The sequence below is a fragment of the Ailuropoda melanoleuca genome, chromosome 7 (assembly GCF_002007445.2).
Source record: "Ailuropoda melanoleuca isolate Jingjing chromosome 7, ASM200744v2, whole genome shotgun sequence".
Lineage (NCBI taxonomy): Eukaryota > Metazoa > Chordata > Mammalia > Carnivora > Ursidae > Ailuropoda > Ailuropoda melanoleuca.
In genome coordinates, this window is record NC_048224.1 from 67236474 (window position 1) to 67261012 (window position 24539).

Sequence of the window (24539 nt, forward strand, 5' to 3'; positions counted from 1 at the left end):
GATTTTAAGGACACATAAGTAGATTGTTCCCCCCATAATCCAGAATAATCCCCCCATTTTAAGGTCCTTACCTTCATCACATGTATAAAATGCCTTCTACCATGTAAAATAACACTCAAAGGCTCTAGGGATTAGGACGCAGACGTCCTTGGGGGTCATCATTCTACATATCACAGTCGTCTTTTCCAGCTCTTTTCTAGAAGAAGGAATTCTCTGATAGATGCTCCTCTAATCTGAGTACTTCCACTAATGGAGAGGTTATTACTTCACAAGGCTGCTAAAGGGTAATGTTGACTAACTCTAAATGTCACAGAATTCTTATCTTCAGTCCCAGTAGTTCCCATGCATAGGTCCTTGTCTTAAGCAGCACAGGAGAAAACCTAAACTGGTATCCCCACCTACACATCCCGCACGTGAAGTTCTTAACATATTTGAGGACAGCCAGATGATTTCCCTTTTATTCATTAGTTGAACAAACTGAACATTTATTGTATGTGGATGCTGTTCTAGGTTTCAGGGATATAGTGATGAATCAGCCAAAGTCCCCAACCTCATAATGCATTTCTTCTAGTGCAGGAAACGGGTGGATAATCCAAAAGACAGCCTTAGCATCACCTTGAATACCACCAAATCAGGAGGACCAAAATAAGTTTTGAAAGAATTTTATATATGTTTTAAAATCACCTGTTGGGGCACCTGGGTGGCTCAGTCAGTTAAGTGTCTGACTCTTGATTTCAGCTCAGGTCATGACCTCAGGGTCGTGAGACTGAGCCCCACATCAGCCTCTGTGCTGGGCATGGAGCCTGCTTAAGATTCTCTCTCTCTTCCTCTGCCCCTCCCCCCTAAAAAAATCTCCTGTCTAGCAATTACGGAGGGGGTGGGTAGAACTGGTTAGACCTTTGTACACATAGTTTATATTTTAGAATTGTTTACATTTTGAATAATGGAAGAATGCCAAAACCTTTTCAGAGCCATGGTCCTCTGAAGATCTTACTCTAGCCCTTGAGGGATAAACAGTTGTAAATGAGGCAGAAGCGTTTCTATTAGCGTAAGCAAAGATGGCTTCCTGGAAAAAGTAGAGCCTTCCAAGATGACCTTCCAAGATTTCAATAAGCAAAGACTAGCGGGGAGACATCCTATAGATTCGAACTGACGCCATGGCAGAGGGAGAATCTGGGCAGATAAGCCTTTTAGTTTGGGCATATGGATAAAGATAGGGCATAATCTGGATGTTTTCCTCTAGTTGCTGAATAGAAGTCTTCTCAAAGGCACAAAGAAGACCAGGGATTCAGTGGCAGTGGTATAGCACAGTTCTGGCATCTCCCCGTACAGATGTAAAGATCCTGTAAAGCAAGAAAGAACCAAAAGTCAGACATGGAGGATAAGCAAGGCACTTGGGAAGTTGGACTCCCCAGTCCAAGGATATTTTCTCACATAATCGGCAACACATCAGAACAGGGAAGTCTGACCCTGTAGTGTTCAAAAGGAAGGTAACTTGAGCCCACAGATGGGCTCTTCAGAAATAATGTAAAGGTGTTTGGAGCACAAGAGCCACTTCATGCAGTGTCCCTCTCTACAGGCTACAAAATCCAGACCTAAGCACCTTTAGCTTGCTGTGGTTGAGTTTACCCGACTCACTCAGAACTCCAGGCTGTGACAACCTGTAAAGCAAAAGCTAGAAGATGCTCCATTGGGTGAGGTCATCAAGGTATTTGTTCTTACTCATTTAACTTAAATTTTACCCTTTGCTCTTCATCTAAATTCAGCCTCTCCACATGCATTCTTAGAGCTGGTAATAGGAACGTGCCATTTCCACTCATATTCTGCACTGCTGTTTCTAGATGTAACTGAAATAATGTAAATAAACCTAACCAATTTTCATTCAAATTTCCTGACATAGAAAATGAAAAAAAATGTTTATTTTCAATTCAGCTTTCCCAGAGGCTCTGCTGTTGACACAATAATATTGAAAGTTCATTGGACTGAGTTATCTGATGACACAACTTCTCCATTGTTGGGAAACTGATGCATTTTGTAATTAACATTTGAGGTCTCTCCTTTGATTTAGCTTTCTTATTAGACTGCTTTGTTGCAAAATGACTGTTTAAGTTTGTGTATTTATTTTGGCATGTCTGCCTTTAAGACTCAGAAAAATTCTGACTTTTGTTTGGCTACAGATTGACGTCAGTCATAGTTCTGAAGACCTTCTTAATGATTGCTGGAAGTGTTTCTGGCATTGTTTTTGTTGGGACCAAATTTGTATCCTGCGATGATAATCTTGTTCTCAGTGTTTCTTATTTTTAAATTTTGTTGGGTCCCTAAGGGAATATGCTCACTTGGAACTAGAAATTCCATTATAAGTGTGCAGGGTCTAAAATAAGAATGAAAGGGTACTACAGTGCTGGCTACCTTATTCAGTGTCTGAGTAAACAGAGCTATGACACTGGCATCTTATCCTTTTTTGGTTCTCTTCAAGGTTCTGGAAAACTCTGATCACTACCTTCTCTTACTACCTGTATCACCCCAAGGAACTTGGGCAAAACTAGTAGCAAAGATAAGTGGTTCCCATTCCTGTGAGGCAAACTGTAATCTTGCTGGGGCAGCCAACTATGACTCAGTTTCTTTCCGTATTTGTACAGAGGTTTAGCTGTTTAAAAATATAACATGACTGAGACAATTTGAGTGAACCAAGCTCTTCTCACTTTTAATGTCTACAAATACCATGGACAATATTCCAAACCTCAAAGTCTAGTCTTCTACAGGAAGTTGTTTCTTGAGGTCAGGTCTGGGGTTGCTAGATCTAAGATATGACCTCTACAATATCAGATCCTTACTGACATTGTAGCCTTAGACAGTGGGTGGGAGCTGAGAGAACTTGTTTGTAAGCACATGTAGATACTCTGAGGAGTCTCACAGAAAGAAGTAGGAAGACTTTGAGAGGAGCTGGAGATCATGCACTAACTGTTGAAGGTAAGGGCTGTACAAAATAGTTTACTACTGTCAATTTTATCTGATTTGTCCTTGTTCACCACTTCTCTTACCCAAAAGATGTCATGGCTGGTACATTCATGGGTTTTCTTCATCATCACCATCACCATTATCACCAACGTTTTGATTCATTGTTCATTTAGCATGAAACACAAAAATCTAGAAATCCGAAGGGGGACTGAGTCATATGAAATGTAAGAGAACTGGAGTGAAAATCTACAAATTCTTTCTGAGAATACAGGATCATTATCCAGCTCCAGTGTTCATGAGGCCAAGCCTCATTAGAGGATGCCATAAAGCTAGAATATTAAAAAGCTGGTAGAGAAATAGATAATGCTCTATGGAACATTACACTCTATTTAGACTATTTCAAGTCAGGGGGAAGGGGTGGTGTGTGAGATAAATTATTAAATACAAGATGTTGGAATAATTGGCCCTGTTTGCGGGGGGAATGATTAAGGTACATTCTTATCTCCAACCATTCATAAAAATTAATTCCAGATGGATTAAATATGTAAATACGTTCACTCACTAAACAAATGTGTTTAAGATATTACCATGCTCACGTTGCCGTAGATACAGCAGTACACCAGACAAGAATCTCAGTTCTCAGGGCACCTGGGTGTCTCAGTCAGTTGAGCAACCAACTCTCAGTTTTGGCTGAGGTCATGATCTCAGAGTCATTGGATCAAACCCTGCGTGGGCTCTGCACTGGGCGTGGACCCTGCTTGAGATTCTCTCTCTTTCTCTCTCCCTCTGCTCCTCCCTCACTTGTGTGCACACATGTGCTCGCTCTCTCTCTCTAAAATAATTAAATCTTTTTAAAAAATGAATCTTGGTTCTCATGGAGGCTATATTCTAGTGCAGAGTGACAGTAAGCATATTAGTATAGGGATATGTGTTATTTAGGAAAACAAAGCAAGCAATGGGAATAGGGAATAGGAGTTCACAATTTCAAATAGGATGTTTAGGGAAGGCAACACTACAAAGATGACATTTGGGTAAAGACTTAAATAAGGTGGGAAGGTTGCCATGCAGTTATGGAGGGGGGACATTTCAGGCAGACATAGCATGTAATACAAAGCCCTAAAATAGAGGCATACTTATTTCAGAAATAGCAAGGAGTGGCTGATGTGCAGTGAGTGCAGGGGAGAATAATAGGAAATGAGGCCGGAGAGGTAGCCAGGGATAGAAGGTTGATGGCCATTATAAGAACCTTGACTTTTTCAAGTCAGATAGGAAGTAGCATGATCTAATTTTAATGGAATCTCCTCTAGTTTTTGTTTTGAAAATAGAGTCAATGAAGGCAAAGTCAGGAGCAGGGAGCCCTGTTAGGATGCTGTTGCAATACTCCAGCTGAAATATACAATGGAATATTACTCAGCTATCAAAAAGAACGATTTCTCAACATTTGCTGCAACATGGACGGCACTGGAGGAGATAATGCTAAGTGAAATAAGTCAAGCAGAGAAAGACAACTATCATATGATTTCTCTCATCTATGGAACATAAGAACTAGGAAGATCGGTAGGGGAAGAAAGGGATAAAGAAGGGGGGTAATCAGAAGGGGGAATGAAGCATGAGAGACTATGGACTCTGAGAAACAAACTGAGGGCTTCAGAGGGGAGGGGGTGGGGGAATGGGATAGGCTGGTGATGGGTAGTAAGGAGGGCACATATTGCATGGTGCACTGGGTGTTATACGCAACTAATGAATCATCGAACTTTACATCAAAAAACCAGAAATGTACTGTATGGTGACTAACATAACATAATAAAAAATTATTATAATTTTAAAAAAAAAGGAAGTGGGGACGCAGCAAGGGATCTAAAAAAAAAAAAATACTCCAGCTGAAAGAGCACAATGGCTCAGACCAGGGTGGTAGCAGTGAAGGCGGTGAGAAGTGATTGTTTCTGAATATATGGAAGGCAGAACCAATAGGATTTGCTGATGGGTTGGATATTCAGGCAAAAGAAAAAGAGGAGTACCCCTGCCTCCTGGTAATCATGCCCTTTTGTAATTCCCTTCTCTTGAGGGTGGGCTGGACCCAGTGGCCTGCTTCTAATCAATAGAAAATAACAAAGATGATGGGATATTACTTCCATGAGGAGAGTACATAATATTGTGACTTCTATATTATTAGCAGACTCTCTCTATTACCTTCTTAGCTTGCATGCTTTGATGAACTAAGCCACCATGTTGGAGAGGACCATGTGGCAAGGGACTGAGGGTGGCCTCTGGCCAATTGCCAGCTGGGAATGGAGGCCCTCAGTCCAACAGCTATAAAGAGAAATATTGTCACATTTTATTTTATAATAATTGTAAATTTCTTTAGAAAAAATTAATAAACAGTTTTTAAAACTTCAACTAGGAATAAGAATTTGTAACACATATAATCAACAAAATAGTAATATGAGCAATAATACATCCTAATATTTTAACTTCATAATATATCTAAAGTAATAAGAAAAAACTCATAACCCAATGAATATTAACTCCATGAATATATGTAAATGCACAACAATACAAGCAGGCAATTCACAGGGAAAAATATGACCTATAAATATATTAAAAGATGCTCAGCCTCACTAACTTAAAAATAAATGCTAATTCAAACAACAAAATACAATTTTCCTTCTTATAACGCCATAAATTAGGTACATGCATACCTCATTCTATTACACTTCACAGATATTGCAATTTTTATAAATTGAAGGTGTGTGGCAATCCTCCATCAAATAAGAATGTCAGTATCATTTTCCCAACAGCATTTGCTTATTTTGTGTCTCTGTCACGTTTTGGTAATTCTTGCAATATCTCAAACTTCCTCATTATTATATTTGTTGTGGTAATCTGTGATCGGCGATTTCGACTCACTAAAGATGATTGTTAGCATTTTTTAGCAATAAAGTATTTTTCTTAAAGATTTTATTTATCTATTCAACAGAGATAGAGACAGCCAGCGAGAGAGAGGGAACACAAGCAGGGGGAGTGGGAGAGGAAGAAGCAGGCTCATAGCAGAGGAGCCTGATGTGGGGCTCGATCCCATAACGCGGGGATAGTGCCCTGAGCCGAAGGCAGATGCCTAACCGCTGTGTCACCCAGGCACCCCAGCAATAAAGTATTTTTAATTAAGGTATGTACATTGTTTTTTTAGACATAATGCTATTACACACTAAATAGTCTACAACATAGTGTAAACATAATTTTTACATGCGCTGTGAAACCAAAGAATTCATTTGACTCATTGCAATATTACACTTATTGCAATATTAGCTTTATTGCAGTGGTCCAGAACTGAACCCACACTACCTCCCTCTGAGATATGCCTAAACTAATATTGTCCCCATTTTATAGATGAAGAAACTGAGGCTTCAAGAGGTCAGTTGCAAAACCAGAATTTGAAACCAGTGTGTCTGTCTCCAGATCTAATAGTTCTAACCACTGTGCCATTGTCGGGTGATATGTAAACCCCCATCATCTCCCCTCTTATACACACACACACACACACACACTCATATACAGGACCATCTTTTGTAATTTCTCTAAAGACGATCTATTTATTTGAACCTAATTTTCTTTGGACATGTTATATGAATTATTCTTTTCAGTCAAATCCTGATAAGATAAACCCAGGATCCTGTGGGGGAAAATACCAAACAGATTAAGATATATATAATAGGAGACCCAGAAAAGGAAGAGAATTAGAATGAGGCATAAAAATATTTAAAGATATAATGACCAAAATTTTCCAAAATTTGATTAAAGCTCATGGATCCAAAAAGTTCACAGAACACCAAATAAAATGAATTCAAATAAAACTATCTAGGTACATTGTAGTCACACTGCTGAGAACCAAAGATAAAGAAAATGTCTTGAAAGCAGCAAGAGAAAGAAGATATCAAAAACATACATTGTTTCTGGTGAGAAACAATATAGGGCCAGAGTCAAAGATACAAAATCTCCCAAGTGCTGAAAGGGAAACTTTATCAATCCAGAATGTTATGTCCAGAGAAAGGATCCTTCAGAAATAGGGGAGAAATAAAATATTTTCAGATAACTAAAAGTAATGGGTGTCCCAGACAGTGTTACAAGGCAAGAAAAAAAAAAACTTTATTTGCATAAGAAATGTTTGGTACACAGAATATAATTAAGAATCTTTAAAAAGCTACTAGAATAAGTGAGTGTAGCAAAATCAGAGAATATAAGCTCAAAATACAAAAACCAATTGCATTTCTATATGCTAGTAATGAAGAATTAGAAATTAAAACTGTACAAAAATAATATTTACAATAACTTCAAACAATCTGACATACTTAGGCATAAATTTAACAAAATATACAAATACACTAAAAAAATACAAATCATTGATGAAATTAAAGAAAACCTAAATAAATGGAGATATATACAATATCGATAGATTGAAAGATTCAATGTTTTTTAAGATGTCATTTCTCCCCAAATTGATGTATAGATTCAATGCGTTCCCAATCAAAATGCCAACATCCTTGGGGGAGAGGGACTTAAAAGGTTTTTATTTAAGGAATCTTTACACCCAACTTGGGGCTTGAACTCATGACCCCAAAATTAACAGTCAGAGGCTCTTCTGACTGAGCCGCTCCCCACTCCACAACATTCTTTTACATAGAAATTAACAAGCTGATTATAAAAGTTATATGACAACACAAAGGATCTAAAATAGCCAAAAGAGTGTAGAATGGCATAAGAAATGATATATAGAACAACAAAATAGAACAGAGAACCTAGCAGTAGACTCACACATACACATTCAACTGATTTTTACTGAAGAGTTCAATGGGAAGGATAGTATTTTCAGCATATTGTGTTGAAACAAAAGAGTACCCATATTCAAAAACAAACAAAAAAAATTAATCTGGATTCTTACCTTACACCACACTAAAAAATTACCTCAAAATGGATCATAGATTTAAATACAACAGCTAAAGAAGACAAAGAAAGAGAAAGGGGTGGGGGAAGGAAGACAAATTACAAGAGGAGGAGGAGGAGGAAAGAAATCTCTGTGATTTCAGATTAGGCAAGGATTCTTAGGTGAGACACAAAAAGCATAAACAATAAAAGATAAACACTGATAAATTGGACTTCATCAAAATTAAAAGCATTCTCCTTCAAAGATGCCATTAAGAAAATTAAAAGGCAAGTCAGACACCGGGAGGAAAAAACATCTATAATGTGTATATATCTATATATAGCATGTATGTTTATCGATACATATATAGTATAGATAACTGCATAGACATACATGTAGTATCTACGTATCTAGAATCTAGCATCACATACATAGATATGGATCACAAATAACTGATACCCATAATACATAAAGAACTCTTACAACTCAATAACAAGATAAACCAATGGGGGGATGGACAAACATACATAATTATATAAAGACAGAACTAAAAGAAGATGTATAAAGAGCCAACAAGTACAGAAAAGGATTGTCAACATCACTAATCATCATGGAAATTCAAATTAAAACTACAATGAGATACCATTTCACAACCATACAATGGCTAAAATCAAAGAGCCTGACAATAGTGATGTGAGGGAGAATTTGGAGCAACTGGAACTCTCATACAAGGCTGGTTTCCTGGGCACCATGCTCAGAAGGGCTCCACACTTGAATTAGGGCTCTGCTGTCACTGTCCTGAAATTCTTAATAACAATTTTACCTTTGAACTAGTGTTTTCTAAGTGAAGTCCAATGAAACAACGGAAAATGCATGTGAGCAGAGGAGATGCTCATAATATGCCGGTTTGTTTCTTGCCGCCTCATTGAGATATGGTGTTTGCAGAGTCCCATGAACACAGAATTCTGGTGAACACAATGCATGGCTGTTCAACAAGACTCAAAGCAAATAAAAACTAATCATATTGTTCCTCAGAAAATTAAAAATAGGATTAACACACAATCTAACAATTCCATTTCTGGGTATATAACCCAAAAGAAATGAAAGCAGAGACTTCATACACCCATGCTCATGGCGGCATTATTTGCAATACTTAAAATGTAGAAAAAATGCAAGTATCAATCAATAGATGACTGGATAAACAGAATGTGGCATTTATGTACAATGGAATATTATTCAGCCTTAAAGGGAAGGAAATTCAGACACACAGTACAACATAGATGAACCCTGAAGACATCAGGCTAAGTGAAATAGTGAGTTGCAAAAGGGTTTTAAAATGCTGTAAAAAAAATACTATACGATCCCACTCATTTGAAGTACTTAATGCAGCTAAATTCATAGAGACAGAAAGTAGAATGGTGGTTGCCATGGGGCTGGGGGCAAGGGGGAAATGAAGAGTTTGTGTTTAATGCTACAGAGTTTCCATTTTGCTAGATGAAAAGAATTCTGTGGGTGATGGTTGCACAATAATGTAAGTGTACTTAATGCCACTGAATGGACACTTAAAAATGCTTAATGGTTCCATGTATTTTACCACAGTTTTAAAAAACAAATTATGTTACTTGTATGACTGAAGAAGCAGGGGGCGCTGATAGCCCTAAGATACAGAGTTGCCAGGTAAAATACAGTATGCCCTATGCAGGATTTGGGATGTACTTGTACTACAGAAATGATGGGCGGTTTGTCTGAGACCTATATTTAATTGTTCATCTCAGATTTTTATTTGCTAACACTGGCAATCCTACTCAAGAGGCCACACATGCCATTTGAACCAGAACTTGCTTTGAATGAAGAAAGTGGAATAGCATTCCAAGGAGCATGAAACGCCAAAGAACGCTATCATTTCCTTTTTCACTTGTGTTATCTCCTGTATTAGCCAACTACTTAAAATGAAAATGAAGACCTAAGACACAAAAGGAACAAAAAAGATCAGGCAACCTAGAGTTCCTGTTCCTTTCAGCTCTTCCTTAGTCATCAGTAAGCCTAAGGTAGCCTTGCTACAAAGCGCATGTGTGGAGAAGAGAAATAGACACAGTTGAGTTAGTTTAGTGCAGTGTTTCTAATGTTTTCCTAAGAGCTAAATAAATATATGAGCTATGAACTCCAAACTGTGTAATTTCAGTGATTCCACATACAAGCTAAAAGCTCTTGTCTTTGCACCTGAAACTGGCTGTTTGGGATTCTTGTATAAGACCGTCAGCCAGGTACAGACACAAGAGGAGACAGAGGAGAGGCTCAAGACAAAACAAAGGTAATTATACTTACAGGTCCTAGAGACAGGAGGCACACAAGGCCATATGGGAAAGACACCAGAGTGGTCAAGAGGCAGAAAACAGGAGTGGGGGTGGTTATGTGTGCTGGTGGGGGTGGGGCCGGGAGCAGTGCACTTTGACCATGGTCTTTATTGGTGTTTCCTTGGAGAATTCAAGACAGGACAAGAAAACAATGTAGGATAGACTAATCTGAATGATTTCTATGGGCTTTAGACTACAGGTGTGGTCCCTAGTTAAGGAATACCTGGGATGATAAAGTCAAAGGAATGTAGCCTACTGGGGGAGCATGGGCCAGAAAGAGGAGTATGGCTCTGGACTGGACAGCTTGTGTATCAAAGACATGCTCAGGCTGAATTCCTTGCTATCTTTAAGAATTGGCTAGCCCAGGAGGGCACATTCTTCCCAATCAGAAGGGTTTTTAAGATGTCAAAACATGACAATGTACGGGGGAAGATACACACACACACACAACGCAATTGGTCCTCTGATGTTTTAACATCATATTAAGGAAAGTTTTGGATGATAGTAGTGTAGGTTTTTAGACTATGGCATAAGCTGCCCTAAACAGCATAGAAAACATTTTATTATGAAGAGTAGGGAGGAGGAACAGAAGTACAAAGAGTCTCCACAGGCTGGTCCACAACTACATTCCTCATTAACACGACATTAACCAAGAAAAATAGATCTGAAATTTTGAATGTTTTAAATACTATCTTGGTGGAGTTATAAAGTTTGTTAGAAATATGTTCAGGTCAAGGTGGCAGGTCTGGCAGTTATGTTGTTGAAGGGTATGAAATGATAAGTTAGTAGAGTATATATTAAGACTAGTAGTTCTGTGGTCTGAGATGCAAGGTGGGAGATCGTGGTGGGAAGCTGGAGGTGGAGAGTAGGAGAAGGCAGTGGGAGGGTCAAAGTCTTGACTAATAGGAGGCAAGTGCTTCCTGGGGAAAATGATAATCTCCATTAATTTTTAGAACGACACAGATAGTAGTAACTTCTACCAGATTCCTCATTAGGCATGGTAATGTAGGGATACACATTTGAAAAGAGAGCAAGGAATATATAGGATCAGGGGCTAAGCAGACAGTGAGATCAGAAACATAATAAAATCCCTACTATCAAAAGAAGAAAAGCAAACATGTCTTGCATCCAATTTGTGTGCAAGGAGAGGCAGTCCAGGGGCATTGTTTGGGTGGCGATCTTAATATCCAGGACGAAGTATCTCTCACACAGTGGCAGAAGTCATCTCCAATGGCGAGTCTTGGGTAGAGACCATGTCATCTGAGGTGACATCATCTCCAGCAGTGAATTCCTGGCCCAGGGATGTGGACTGGGGTATTCTTTTCAAGTGGGTACTTATTGGAGTTGATGTGGGGCTCAGCATTTGTCACATTTGGTTGAAACAAATGTTTACTGGAGTGTAAATGAGTGAAAGCACCCAGACCAGGAATAATAAGATCAAGACTTAACAGGGTTTTGTGTTTTGTTTTTGTTTTTGTGGAAGTTTAGGTTCAAATGAGTCCCATGTCAGATGGCAGGTGCCTGCCCAGGGCATAGTCTATGGTTAATGGGTCCTGGAAGAGTATAAATTGGCTAGCCTACGAGGGAGCAGTCTCTACCCAGCCAGAAAGGCTTTTGAGATGTCCAAACATCATAATACAAAGAAAATTTTCCATATATGTATTAAATCCCTTGATATTGCATAATATAAAGATGAAATGGCAGTAAACTTTATGACAGTAATTAATAACATGAGCAAAAAATCAAAATCACCATGACAAGTCAAGAGAGAGATCGCAGAAGAAAAGAGCTTTGTATTTCCTGCTTTTTGAACAGTGAACCACACATTTTAATTTGCACTGGATCCAGCAAATTATGTAGCTGGCTCTGGCTTATACATTTCTGGTAGAAATGTAGGTGGTATGACCATTTTGGAAAACAATTTGATGACTTTTTGTAAAGTCAGCCACACATTTACCACATGACCTGGAAAGAGAAGCTGACTGAGCTAAGTTGAAGACATTTGCACCCTTCTGAAGAAAGTGAATGAGATCTTATGATTGGCAGCCTTACCAGTAACACATACAATGGAGGAAGAGTAATACCCCTAGAAGAATGGAGAAAGGGATGCTGAGCAAGCAAAAATAATGGAGGCAGAAAATGAATAAAGAGAGAAGCGAGAATATTCTATTACAGATGGCGGGGCTCAAATTTCAGGTGCCTGCTTTGATTCAATCTGTTCTTTGATTCAAGCCTACATTAAGACACTATCTAGAAAAATGACTGGTTTCTGCAAATAATCACTTGTAAATTACACCTGAGGCAACCAAACCTGGATCAAACATATTCAAACACATATGGGCCACTGGTCCCTAAGAGTATAGAGTTATTAATGATTTTGCTTAAAAGTAGTGTAACTAAGAGGCAGGCTTGGGCTCAGATTCCTAAAATAGTATTCATAACTCATATGAGGCCCATTAAGTATCTGAGATTTTATGTTGCTACCCAGAAGTTTTGTTTCATTCCTTGAAAGCCAGTTGACCGATACCCAGTGACCCAGCTGTGGAACCTGTCGAGAAGCTTCGGGGACTGACTACTTATTCCCTATGGGGAGGACAAAAACACGCCTATGGAGGTGTGTGGTCTTAGACCTCAGCATGGTGAAAGGAGGGGTGCTCTTCTGTCCTTATTTTGAGGGTGTAGCTCTATCCTGCCATGCGTAGCAGTCTGGCCCAAACTGAAGAGCCTCCATTCTAAGTTTGGAGAACCAAGGTCTGTTTTTGGCACTGCCACTGGCCTTTTGGTTGACTTGGGCAAATTATTCACTTCTCTATACTTCAATTTCTTCCCAAATAAGCTTAAGTTATTCTTACCCAACCTACTCTCAAGTTGGTTTGTATATAAAATGAGATAGTAAGCATGAAATCTCTTTGGGAAAATGAAATTTCATAGAAAATTAAGATGATGTGCTAGTTATTATTAGTAGCACTAGACAGTGGGGCTGGCATCCTCCCCTTGATTATTGGCAATGGGAGAGGATCAAATAAGGATCATGTTTGGATTTGGAGAATGACCTTTCAATATATTGCTATTCATGAAACAAGGATCAAAGAGTTCTCTGGCTATGCCAACTTCCTGAAAACCCAGGAACTGCTATGAATCCAGAAGAGGCATTAGTTGTTAAAACTCAGAAATGGAATATTTTAACAATGATACAAGTCCACTTATCTCTTGCCTCACAGCATCACTAAAACAAAAAACAAAAACAGAAATGAAAACATTTCAGTGATTCCCAGAAGCACAGACTTTGCAGAAAAGCTGGAGGAGAGAGAGGGTCAGCGAGCAAGAATAAAAATAGTATGGTACATTTGGAAAGGAAAAATAGAGTCCTCATTATCACCTGGCAGATACTGAGAATAAATAATGAACAAAAGTACCTCAAGGCTTAGCCAAATGGATCACAAATTGGATATGAGTCAGCAACACAAGTCCTTTTATTAGTAAAGCTCAAGACTGAATACAATGCTAATATTTTATGCTGATGTTTATGAAGAACTTACTATGTGCCATGGACTCTAAGTGTACACATGCATTTAATCCCACCGGGTACGTGTGATCATTATTCAATCTCACGAATGAGGAAAATGATGACCAGAAAGTTAAAATACTTCCACAAGTTCTCCTAGCCCTTACGCGGCAAATCTGAGACTTGAGCTGATACCTGTTACCAAAGTCTGTGTTCCTAATCCCAATATCGTAAATCGACTCCCATGTGAGCTGTGCTCACATCGAACACAGCTACAGTTCTGGGCTTTGGCCAAGGGGCTTGTCAAAACTTACGAGGATGCAAAGGATAGCAGTGAAAGGAGTAAGAGTATGTCATCTGGAGAAAAGAAAGCTAAGATAAGATCCAGAGCAATGTGTACTTCTCTGATGGCACTTGGGATCAAGAAATAGAGAACCAGTATGGGTAGTTTGGGAGAGCAAAGAAGGAGTCAGAGTAAACCAGGATCAAATCGTGATTGTTTCTAGGAGCAAAGAGTGTTAAATATTTGTGGCAGTCATGCAATGCACCACCCACGAGAACCTGGTGTAGGGAGCATAAGTGACTGACAGCCTCCAAAAGTGTTACACTTTGGGGTCTGCCCTGGCACTCAAGCCCACGCCATGCTTCCCCCAGGCTGCCTCAGGCCAATGAGGGGAGCCCAAGGAGGTACAAGAGCTGGGCCACTCCTCCCCTATCAGCCTGGACTTCCCACCTGAGAGTTTCAGAACTCCACTGCTGTCTGAAGCTTCTCCTACCTAAGCCCCCTTCTACATCCCCCCCTTAGGTAGCATATCTCTAAGGAGAACCAGGTGGTTCTCTTCACCTACTCCTGCTCCCTCCCCTTTCTCCCTAACAGGTATTTCCTCAGTAAATCCCTTGCATACAATCCTGTATTGGTGTTCACTACTCAGAGACCACCACTCAAACTGATACAATACTGAGTGTGTAGTGAAAGGGAAATGATACCTTTGTCTTTAAGAGCAAGTGTGGCAACTAGTGATTGAGAAATTTTAAGTACAGGCTCTCAGGGCCCAAAGAGGATGTGCTTAGAAGATGGTCCACCTTCTCCTAGGCCTGAAATTCTATGAGTCTGTATTTGGAGCATAAATATAACAGGCTGAATGTTCTCAGCCTTATTTTTTTTTTTAAATTCACTGCATTATGAAAGTAAGAATTATGACCTTAAGGTATTAACTGAATGATAATGAGAAATGCCTGAAATGACATCTTCACTGCACCTGCCACCATCTGTGATCTGAAACCTGCACTGCTCTGACAGATACTATAAAAATTAATAAAATTAATCAAAAGTGAACAGTGACCATAGACAGCTGCAGATCTGAGGCTTGAGCCCTCACAAACCAGCTTTGGAACTCTACTGAATCCCTGGAGCAGCATGACTCAGCTCAAACTTCCCCAAAGACCTCGAGTCAGAGAGCCTATGGCTCAGCATTTGTCCTGACTGGGTTAGAAGAGGTCTTTCCCTGTATCGAGTCATCAGCCTTATAAGACCCATTGTTAGACATATTTTGGCTGTGAAGGTATGGGGTTAGAGCTTTGAATAATTCTTCATAATTAATAAAGTAAGACATTTAAAAAAATTACAAGGCTGTTACGTCTTGCTTCTAACCACATGTATGACCTTGGATAAATTATTTAAGATGTCTAGATATCTCTCTCTCTCACACACACACACAGATTCTGCATCTTGGGGGTCAACATTATAAAATCATTGAAGTTGTAATCCTCACCCCCTATTAAGAGGTTAACATTCTTTTTTGTTTCTTATGAGGACTGGCTATTTCAGAAAATGTCTTTTCATAGGGATATAGTACACTTCCCTTAGGAGGATGTGGTAATCATCCCTCACTGTATACTGAGCCAAGAAGGTTAAACCTCTGTTCTTACCTGAGCAAACTGTTTAAAGAGCTTCATGATAATGTTATATTGAATAAGAAGGTGTTTGCTATCATCAGCTCCCAAGATACAAACAACTCTACTATCAGACAATCACACAGAATAAACACTCTTTAAGATAAAACCTGAAACCTTTTTCTTTGCAAGGAAAAAAAAATCGGAGTATAGTTAATGGTGAGACACATTCAGAATTAAGCTGTAAAAGAGCCAACCTGTTCTGCTAAGGCACTGGCAACCACCAAGTCCCTTTCCCACTTTGCTATGTGCTTCTCCCCACAGTCAAAATGACCAGCCTGTCTGCCTGCTTGTTGGCTGGAGGGCCCTTTGCCCCCTCCTGGTTGTTGGGGATGGGAGTCAGAAGAGAGAGAAGATGGAAATAGTGAGAGACAAGAAAAGCAGAGCACATACAACCAAAGCCACCATTTACAGAGCAGGGTAAGAGGCAGAAATTGGGGCCTGGTTTAGCCACTGTGGTAAGTAAACAGAGTGTCTGCAACAGGCCCAATGAGGAAAGGGCAACTTGAAATTTGAGAATCCTGGAGGCACTTGGCTGGCCCAGGTCCGTAGAGCTTGTGACTCTTGATCTTGGGGTCATTGAGTTCAAGCCCCACGTGGATGTAGAGTTTACATTAAAAAAAAAAAAAAGAAAAAAAAAAAAAAAGAGAAAGCCATCCTTATAGAGTCTCAAGCACCACCATTCGAGATAAATTTTTAGAAATATTTCAATTTCATTCTTGTTCTCTTTGCTAACTTGCAGGAATATTAGGTTTTTCTGCTTTTGGCTGCACTTAAATCATATTTCAGAAACACTCTGGGTAATGTAGATTTTTGTGGGCTGGCCTGAGAGCCTTTCCCCTCTTGCCTCAAACCACAAATATATGATACTGTATCTATGGTAAATATGTTCTGAGTTTCAAAAAAAAATCTTAAAAACTTTTAATGTAAGAACTATTTGTAAGCCAGAGCCTACCTATATATGAAACTTTTATTCATTTACTTATTAAATATATACTGAATGACCTAATATATGTGCCAGGCATCATGCCAGGTACTGAGGATAACCTCAAGGAACTCACAGTTCTTTGCAGAAGACATAGTGTAGTTGAAGGGCATAGTGGGGAGATGAGCCGGGCCACATCATTACTTCCAGGCGCTCTCAGCATGTTTTCGTTGGTGGGCCCCTTTCTCCATAAAAAATATTAAAATTATATTCTGTTACTATGAAAGATAAATATAATACATTCGGATTATATTTTTTCTGATTTTAAAGGAAATTAAAACACACAAATGTGATCTTAGAATTCAGGAGAATGTTCTGAGCTATAGATGGGGATGTGGGTGTGTGCAGAAAAGGTAGCCTTAGGCTACCCTCAGAAAGGCCTGAATGCAAGGTTTGCTGGCATCTAGGAACTTGATTTGGGGAGTGTTTCCACCATTCCCTTACTGATAAAAGTGTCTCAGTATGCCTAAACTGTGTAAACAATGTTTTATGCTTAACATTTCCTTTCCTTCTGGTAGTCTGGAATTTTGGTACCCGCCAGGCAGAGGTGCCCACATGACCAACCCCCAATAAAAACCTTGGGCACTGAGTCTGTAATGAGCCTCCCTCTCAGACAACATTTTCCCATGTCCCACTTGGTGCTGGAGAAATGTGTGTCTTCTGTGATTGCATGGGGATAGGACTCTTGGAAGCTTCCCTGGTCTCCTCCAGACCTCATCCTATGTGCCTTTTCCCTTTGTCTCCTTCCCTTATAATAAATCTTAGCTGTGAGCACAAGTATATATGCAGAGTCCTGTGAGCCCTAGCCAACCACTAGCCTGGGGGTGGTATTGGGGTCTTCCCACACAGAGAGTTATCAGGAACATTGGGTACTTCAATGCTGGGACTCAAGATAGAATTAAAACCCTCCCAAGCTACATGCTTGCAGTGGACCGGCCATGTCATCTGACCCCAGCTGGTCAGAGTGGAGGAGTCACTCTGCCTCATCCTACAGACAAAAATGAATATGTCTCCTTCCTATTGTAAAGCACACTATCTGAAATGCAGCGAAGGGACAAGGGTGACACTCAAGGGAAGATTAAAGAAAAGCTCCCAACTACTCCAGAAGCAAGATCTATTTTGCTAAAAATTAGAGTGATAAGATTCCCTAAAAGTGTTGTAAGGGCCATGGCTATTCCCTCTAGCAAATCAAGAATGTAAGATTTCTGGCATGTGAAACAAGACCCCAAATGAAATTGTTAAGGAGCTCATTAAAGTTTTAAGGAAGTTGTCTAAAAAGCCCCTGTTATATCGAGACTTAGGACTGTTCAACATGATAGCAGTCTCTGAACCAAGTACATCAAAGTGCTAAGATCAGAGCTGGTCACTAGCATCTCCTCAAACCTTGGAGCCCCCACCACCCACACCCACCCCCAGCACCAATAGGGAAATTCTCTCTGGATGCCTTTCTGAAAGTGGCCCTAATTCAGGATTGGGGCCAGCCAAATTGGCTGACCAAACAACTTCATCTACATTTAGATAAGGGAGTCAACAAAGAGATGCTTACAAGACTCAGCATTTCTCTCATTCATCCTACTAAGTTTGTTCAGCAAGATGTGTGTACATTCTCTACCAGTAATCAACATAGTCAAGGACACTTCTTTCCAGCTTTTTAGTTTGATCTTTACCCCACTTCACTTTATCAGGTAGATAGAAGCTACATTTATCATTTTTCCCTAAGCTGGATGGTAAGGGGTCACAATTAAACTTGATCAAATCCAAGCTAATAGAAGAACGGACACCAACCAGCGAAGCTGAACATGTAAGAGTGGCTAAATTGTGTCACTTCACAATACAGAAGCTATATATGAATTTGAATTATTTCCCACCGGGGAGAATGTGAAAAGTGTTTTGCAATTGCATAGAAGACAGTTTAATTATGATCAAGTAGGGGCACTTTTTTCAGTTAAATGTGTGAGAAGGAAGGGCACATATATAGTGGGCAACCAAGAGCTTTCTCAGTCTTCAAATGAGACATTAATACAATTGAGGAAAAATAGACTTGAGTGTTTTTTATTTTGCAGAAGATATGTGATTATGATATTTTAAAAGAAAAAAAAAGAGAAAAGTATAGGGGCCAAGTCAGAGTCTTTAGAGTTCAAAATAAAACAAAAAACTTGCTGAGAATAATTATTGTAATTGATCCCTAATTATCATTAAGGGCAGTTATGTTCAGGGCCTAACACCTCCACAGTAACTGTAAAGAACTCACGACCCACCCGTAGAGATGCAGGAAATAGATGCAGGACTGACACTTGCAGTCCTGTCCTCTGGAACATCGAACATTTGGCCTTCTCGGTGATGGACGGCTCTGGCTTACTGGGAAATCATCTTCTGTATTAACAGATAAACCAGCTCTCTGACTTCCAATGTTACACAGGATTGAGGAAGAGACCCCAAATGAGCTTACTAGCACTGCAAAGGGAATAATTACCCCCTTCATGTGGAGCACTATTTCTACACAATTTCTTGCTTCTCTGGCCAGGCATTATTCAAATGGAGAGATGCAGGAAGATTAGAACTGCATTAGAAGTTCTTGTCTAGAAGTAATATTCATGAAAAAGCCTCAAACTCAGCTCATTAACTACGATCCTTAACACAGGCTCTTCAGAAGCCTCATTTATCTCTTTTCTGGATCCATCCTTACAACACAGATCCTGCTTTATAACTTTCAGGAGCAGTCCTCTCATCACTTGTGAGACAGAAAGGATGTATCTGCATATGCAAATTAGAGTAATCATAAAGACATGCTATCACAAAGTCACAAAATTAGAAAAATATCTTTAGGAAGGAGTAAATTAGACTGAAAACTTCCCAGAACAGTTCTGCTTTTCCAGAATGGAATTGAGTGGGAAAAGCACAAGCTTTGGAGGCAAATGGTCCTGTGATTGACTCTAACCTCTGCAAGGAGATCTTGGGAGGCTTAAATTATAAAATTCATTTTAAATACTGAAAGGAAAATAACCACAGAATGAATAAAGGATAGTCAAGTACAGGTCAATGCCAGTTGAAACGATACAAATCTGGGATACGAGAGGGAAAGCAGTTGGGAAACTGACAGTTTTGAAATAGAAGTTTGCAAGACAGCCACACTATAAAAAACAAGCTCTAAGGACATGACATGGAACATAATATTCAAATGAAGAGTTTCAAACTATTTGTTCCTTTCTATATTGGAACCATAAGGGGTACAATCATTGCTAAATAGAAGCTATAAATAAGAAGGCTTTGTATTTGTCATCAGCCTGGTTTACTGGGAAATGAATTAAAATATTAAAGAATACATTTCTTTGTTCCCAACTAGGATACCAATTTACAAAATATGTTAAGCTTTCCTGCTGCTTTCAGGGAATTTTCCATATAATATAGAATCTGGTTCTATTTCAAATGCCTATTTGGGATCTCTTTACACGCTGGTCTTGCAAAGGACTAAGTCAAAGAATTGATGTGTCTTTACTTTTGCTTCTTTATCCCTACTTTTTTTCATTTCCCCCTTTCTTTGTTCTCCTCTTGATTTTCCTAACTGATCAAACCAGGGGAGGTAGAATATCTATATTCAAGATAAATGTCTAAATTGGCATAGCTTGTAACACCTCTCCCTCTTCTATTTGGGTGATTTTCCATCTGTGAATATACCACTCTCCCACTTTTTCACACTGAACAAGAAACCAGATAATGTCCCTTTTCCTAATATTTTTACTCCCTTCTCTTTCTTTCCGGTTTCACTGCCAACACCCCAGGTTAGAGAACAGCCAAGGATGATGAGAACTGACAATAAAAATGATCACAATGATTCCTTTATTGGTTTTTTTTTTTGCTCCCCCTCCCCCATTTCACTGTGTTCTAAACACTACACCACACCAGTTTTCCTGAAACATGAAAGATGATCTTACCATTCCCCACTAAAATTCATCAAGAGACATCTAAAGTCTGTAAGGTAAAGTAAAATTCCTTAGTCTGGTATTTAAAGCCTTCAAACATCCCAGTCCCATGTCCCACAACTGAACTATATAAACCATTTACTCCAGACAAAGTCAGGGCTCTTACTAAAACCTTTCACTCCAGGTGTTAAATGCACTCCCTAAAAATTCCTGTGTATGCATCTTACACGAGGAATTGAATACAGTTACTAATCAGAAAGTAAAACTAAATCTTGAGATACATGTAAATCTCACAGAATCTGGTCTTGAGGTATTTGTTCTTGTGGTTTTGCCCAAGCAGTATCACCACAGGAAAACTGTGTCATATATTCATAAACAAACCCAGAAGTCGTGTAATTCAGTAATTCATTTTATCAACTAATTTTCAGCTTCTAAGAGCAAATATCCTCTAGCTTATGAAGATAGGGACTTTGTCCTCAGCTAAATCCTCAACACCTGTAACACTGCCTACACCTTATAGGTGCAATTTTTTTTGTTGAGTAAATAAACCACAGGGGACCAACAGAAAAGAATAGTTCACATACAGCTTTAGTTTTAATATTTATTGGTAGAAATAGATCTTCAATGCATACTTTGTGTTTATATAAATTCTACATTCTCTGTTTTGTTTTGTATTATTTGGAGTTTTTTGGCCTACAAGTGAACTTAACATATTATCTATGCATTTGATTCTTCATAGACTTTTTTTTTTTTATTTTAAAGTAAATTTAAGAAACCATGCATATTGTATACCTTACTTAATATAATCCAAAGAATTGTCTGCACGTTCAAAAAAGTCACAAAAAGGCTGAACTCAAGTTAAATAATCTACATGTACTAAAATGTCCATGTTCCATTTCTGAGTAAAGAAATACTTGCTCAGTATTATATATTGCTTGCTGTCTAATAAGTAAGATTGTCAGAGACGCTTCAGTAAATTATCTCTATTTTTAAATATCTTAATCTACTTCCTCCCAGAGATGATCCTGTAAATGTTAAACATTGTGCCATATGCAGTAATAGCCCAAAAGCTTAAATAAGAACCAAACTGTAGTTTTTAGACTGAATATTTTAACCTTAAAATTATATATCTATATATACATATATGGTATGCTGCATATTAAATTTAACATTTCAAGTAACTTAAATATATTTAGCAAACATTCAGCCAAACACACTTTCATGTAAAGATACTGTCCTTAGAACAAAAAGTGAATGAAAGGCTTATTTAGACACCAATGTCTGCACATGGTACTAAGCCTATGGAACATGAAAGTCCAAGTAACATCCGCTGTGCTATTAAGAAAAGGAAGATTGACTTTTAACCTACTGAATTGTGCAGATACAAAAGTGGTTAGCATGACAAAATTACCAAAATAAAAACATTTTAAAGATTATTTGGTTCTAGCAATATTAACTATTCTGTACTTGTGGATAATTTAACATTTGCCATTTTAAGTTTTATATAAATTTTCTTTTTAACAAGTTAAAAAAGCACACAAAAAATAGTTCAAACTATAATAATCTGTTCTTTTTCATCCTGGTTAGCTCATCACAAATGATTCAACAAAAGAGCGCTTAAATACTCAGCTCTACTAAAATGTACTATTTGAATAGACCCAACACTTCACCCATTGTTTGCTATGCTGGACCCTAAAACAGGCTGCCGACAGATGGGACAAGTGCAATTCTCTGAGAGCCATCGGTCAATACAATGAATGTGAAATTCGTGCATGCAAGGTAATTGCCTGAGCTTGTTTCCAGTTACATAGTCACTGATACAAACACTACAGATTTTACCTAGTTCACTATCGATATTGTTATGCTCATAGTTCCGGGTGGAAAGATTGTCAATCTGCTCTTTGGTTAAACCACGTATGTGATCATCATCATCACCTTCATTTAGTAAAAAGAAGTGAGCAAGGCGAAGGATAGGTAGCGTTCCGGTTTCGACTAAGTTATTTGAATTTCGCAACTGCCTGCCACCTCTATTATCACTGCTTCGGGCAGGAGGCTGGGCGGTCTCATTTTCACCACGCATTGCAGTGCGGTCTTCTTGGGCCCGCCTGTTTTGAGAGCCACCTTCACTGCGCTGGCTGATGTCATTAACTGCACCTACGTTACTCAGATCTGAGCGCCTCTCTGGTAAATGCTGACCATGTCTCTGCATCTCTGACTCAGATTCAGCTTCCATTAAAGAACTCAATTCTCCAAATCCAGTCATGATCTGCCTTAAAATGGACCGAAGAGCCACTGATGACGGTTCGACAAGCTCATTCTCAGAAATCCTACGAAGAGGAACTGTGATAGTACTAACATAGGTTTGAATACCTGACCGCTCTAAACGAGAGATAGTTCGGCGAAAGCCGCCACTGTTGCTTTCAATAGTGACTGTATTTTCTGCCAGCCCTACCCTAGATCGAGTCCTACTTGCAATACTATCCCGATCTCTGTTTTCTCCGGGACGAATCCTTCTCACTTGGAGGTCCAGCGTGATTGTTGGATGTCGTCGTGCAGCAGTTGAGGATCTGCTGGATTCTTCCCCTTCTTCTACTGTTATTCTTGACACGAGTCTTGAGTTAGAGAATGGAGCATAGGCAGTACCTCTACGTTCCCTATCTTGCTCTAAAAAGACACGCGTTATACCTCTCCTCCTAACAGACCTTCTAATGTTTTGCTGTAAAGGTCTACTTTCCCTCTGTGAATTACGATAGACAGTGCCACTTTGTCTCTGAATTGGTGAACGGCTTCGACTACTGAAAGTGGACCGTAATCTTATTGGCTCTAATCTTTGGTTTGTATTCCTCACTGTAACATTTGTTCTAGCCCCATTTTCCCAAACATGTGCTGCTCCAAACCGCTGCCCCTCCCTCTGCCTGAGTTCACTACCCCCCGACTGGTTTGTGTGACCACTGAAATTAGCACGTGGAGCACTAGTTCTAGGAATGCCAACTGCTCCCCCAATTCCATTTCTTAATCTTCCCAATGTTGAGAAAGATCCTTCTACTGAATTCTGCCCCCTTGAACCAAGCCTAGTCCTTGAGATGTTGGAACTACTACCACTGAAATTCATGGAGGTCTGGCTTCTTGTTCGCCTTGCCACAGGACTAGCTGATCTTTGTTGCCTACTTGTAGTATGATCTCTGCTAACGTCTGAAAGTGGAATGCCTGTATGATCTTCACCATGAATTTCAATTCCTCTATTCTCATGATTTATATGTATTTCCAGACTAAACCGAAACTCTCCACTGTTTGGATTTGTTCGACTCACAGCTCTCCAAGTTTGGTTCCCATTTTGTCCACTTCGAGTTGCATTTCCTGTGCGTCGAAAGGTGTTCAACCATTCTAGCAGAGAATCTTCATTTGAATTTTCTCTAGGGACTTCTGAGTCTGGAAAGCAAACCAAAGCAACTTAAGATCAATTCCTAAAATCTATGCTTCGACTTTTATTGAAAGCTTACAAGATAAGGTTTCTATTAAATTGAGTTATATTTAAGAGCATCTGTGCATTTTAATGAATGAAAAATGGCAAAACACTGAACTTCCTCAAAGAAAGGTGTACACTATAAGCATATTACAATACATTCTTATATATTATAAAAATATAAACACTGTTTATGCAAAGCCCTGAAGAAATCCTCACTCTTCCTTTCTATATGCCTGTTACTGGCAAAATATTAAGGCAAATGAGAAATAGATCCAATACTAAAATTAAACATTTAAATTGCTTTATTCATATGGAAAATCAATAAAATATAGCAGCAAAACTTATATATAATTCATCTTGAATTTGTGGAATCCTTCTGGTAAAGGTAACTCAGCATTTTTGCAATTACATATTTTTGTGACCCGGGAATTTTATCCTATTTCTCAGGAACTGCCAAAAATGTGTACCTCAAGAAATATG

At 39.0% G+C, this 24539-nt stretch overlaps 1 protein-coding gene across 4 annotated transcripts in view; it reads right to left on the bottom strand.

Moving 5' to 3' along the window:
* Window positions 1–444: 444 nt before the first annotated feature.
* RNF6 (ring finger protein 6) overlaps window positions 445–24539 on the bottom strand; it is a 30796-nt gene continuing 6701 nt past the window's right edge. For 2 of the 4 annotated variants that reach the window (XM_011231039.3, XM_002924211.4), the window contains exon 5: window positions 21169–24022. In XM_011231039.3, coding sequence (XP_011229341.1) covers window positions 22260–24022 — 1763 coding nt within the window. In that variant the 3' untranslated portion in view covers window positions 21169–22259. Of the gene's footprint in view, window positions 1344–5148; window positions 5269–21168; window positions 24023–24539 lie in introns of those variants that run through there. The other 2 variants (XR_004626671.1, XM_019804834.2) reach the window with 2 other exon arrangements.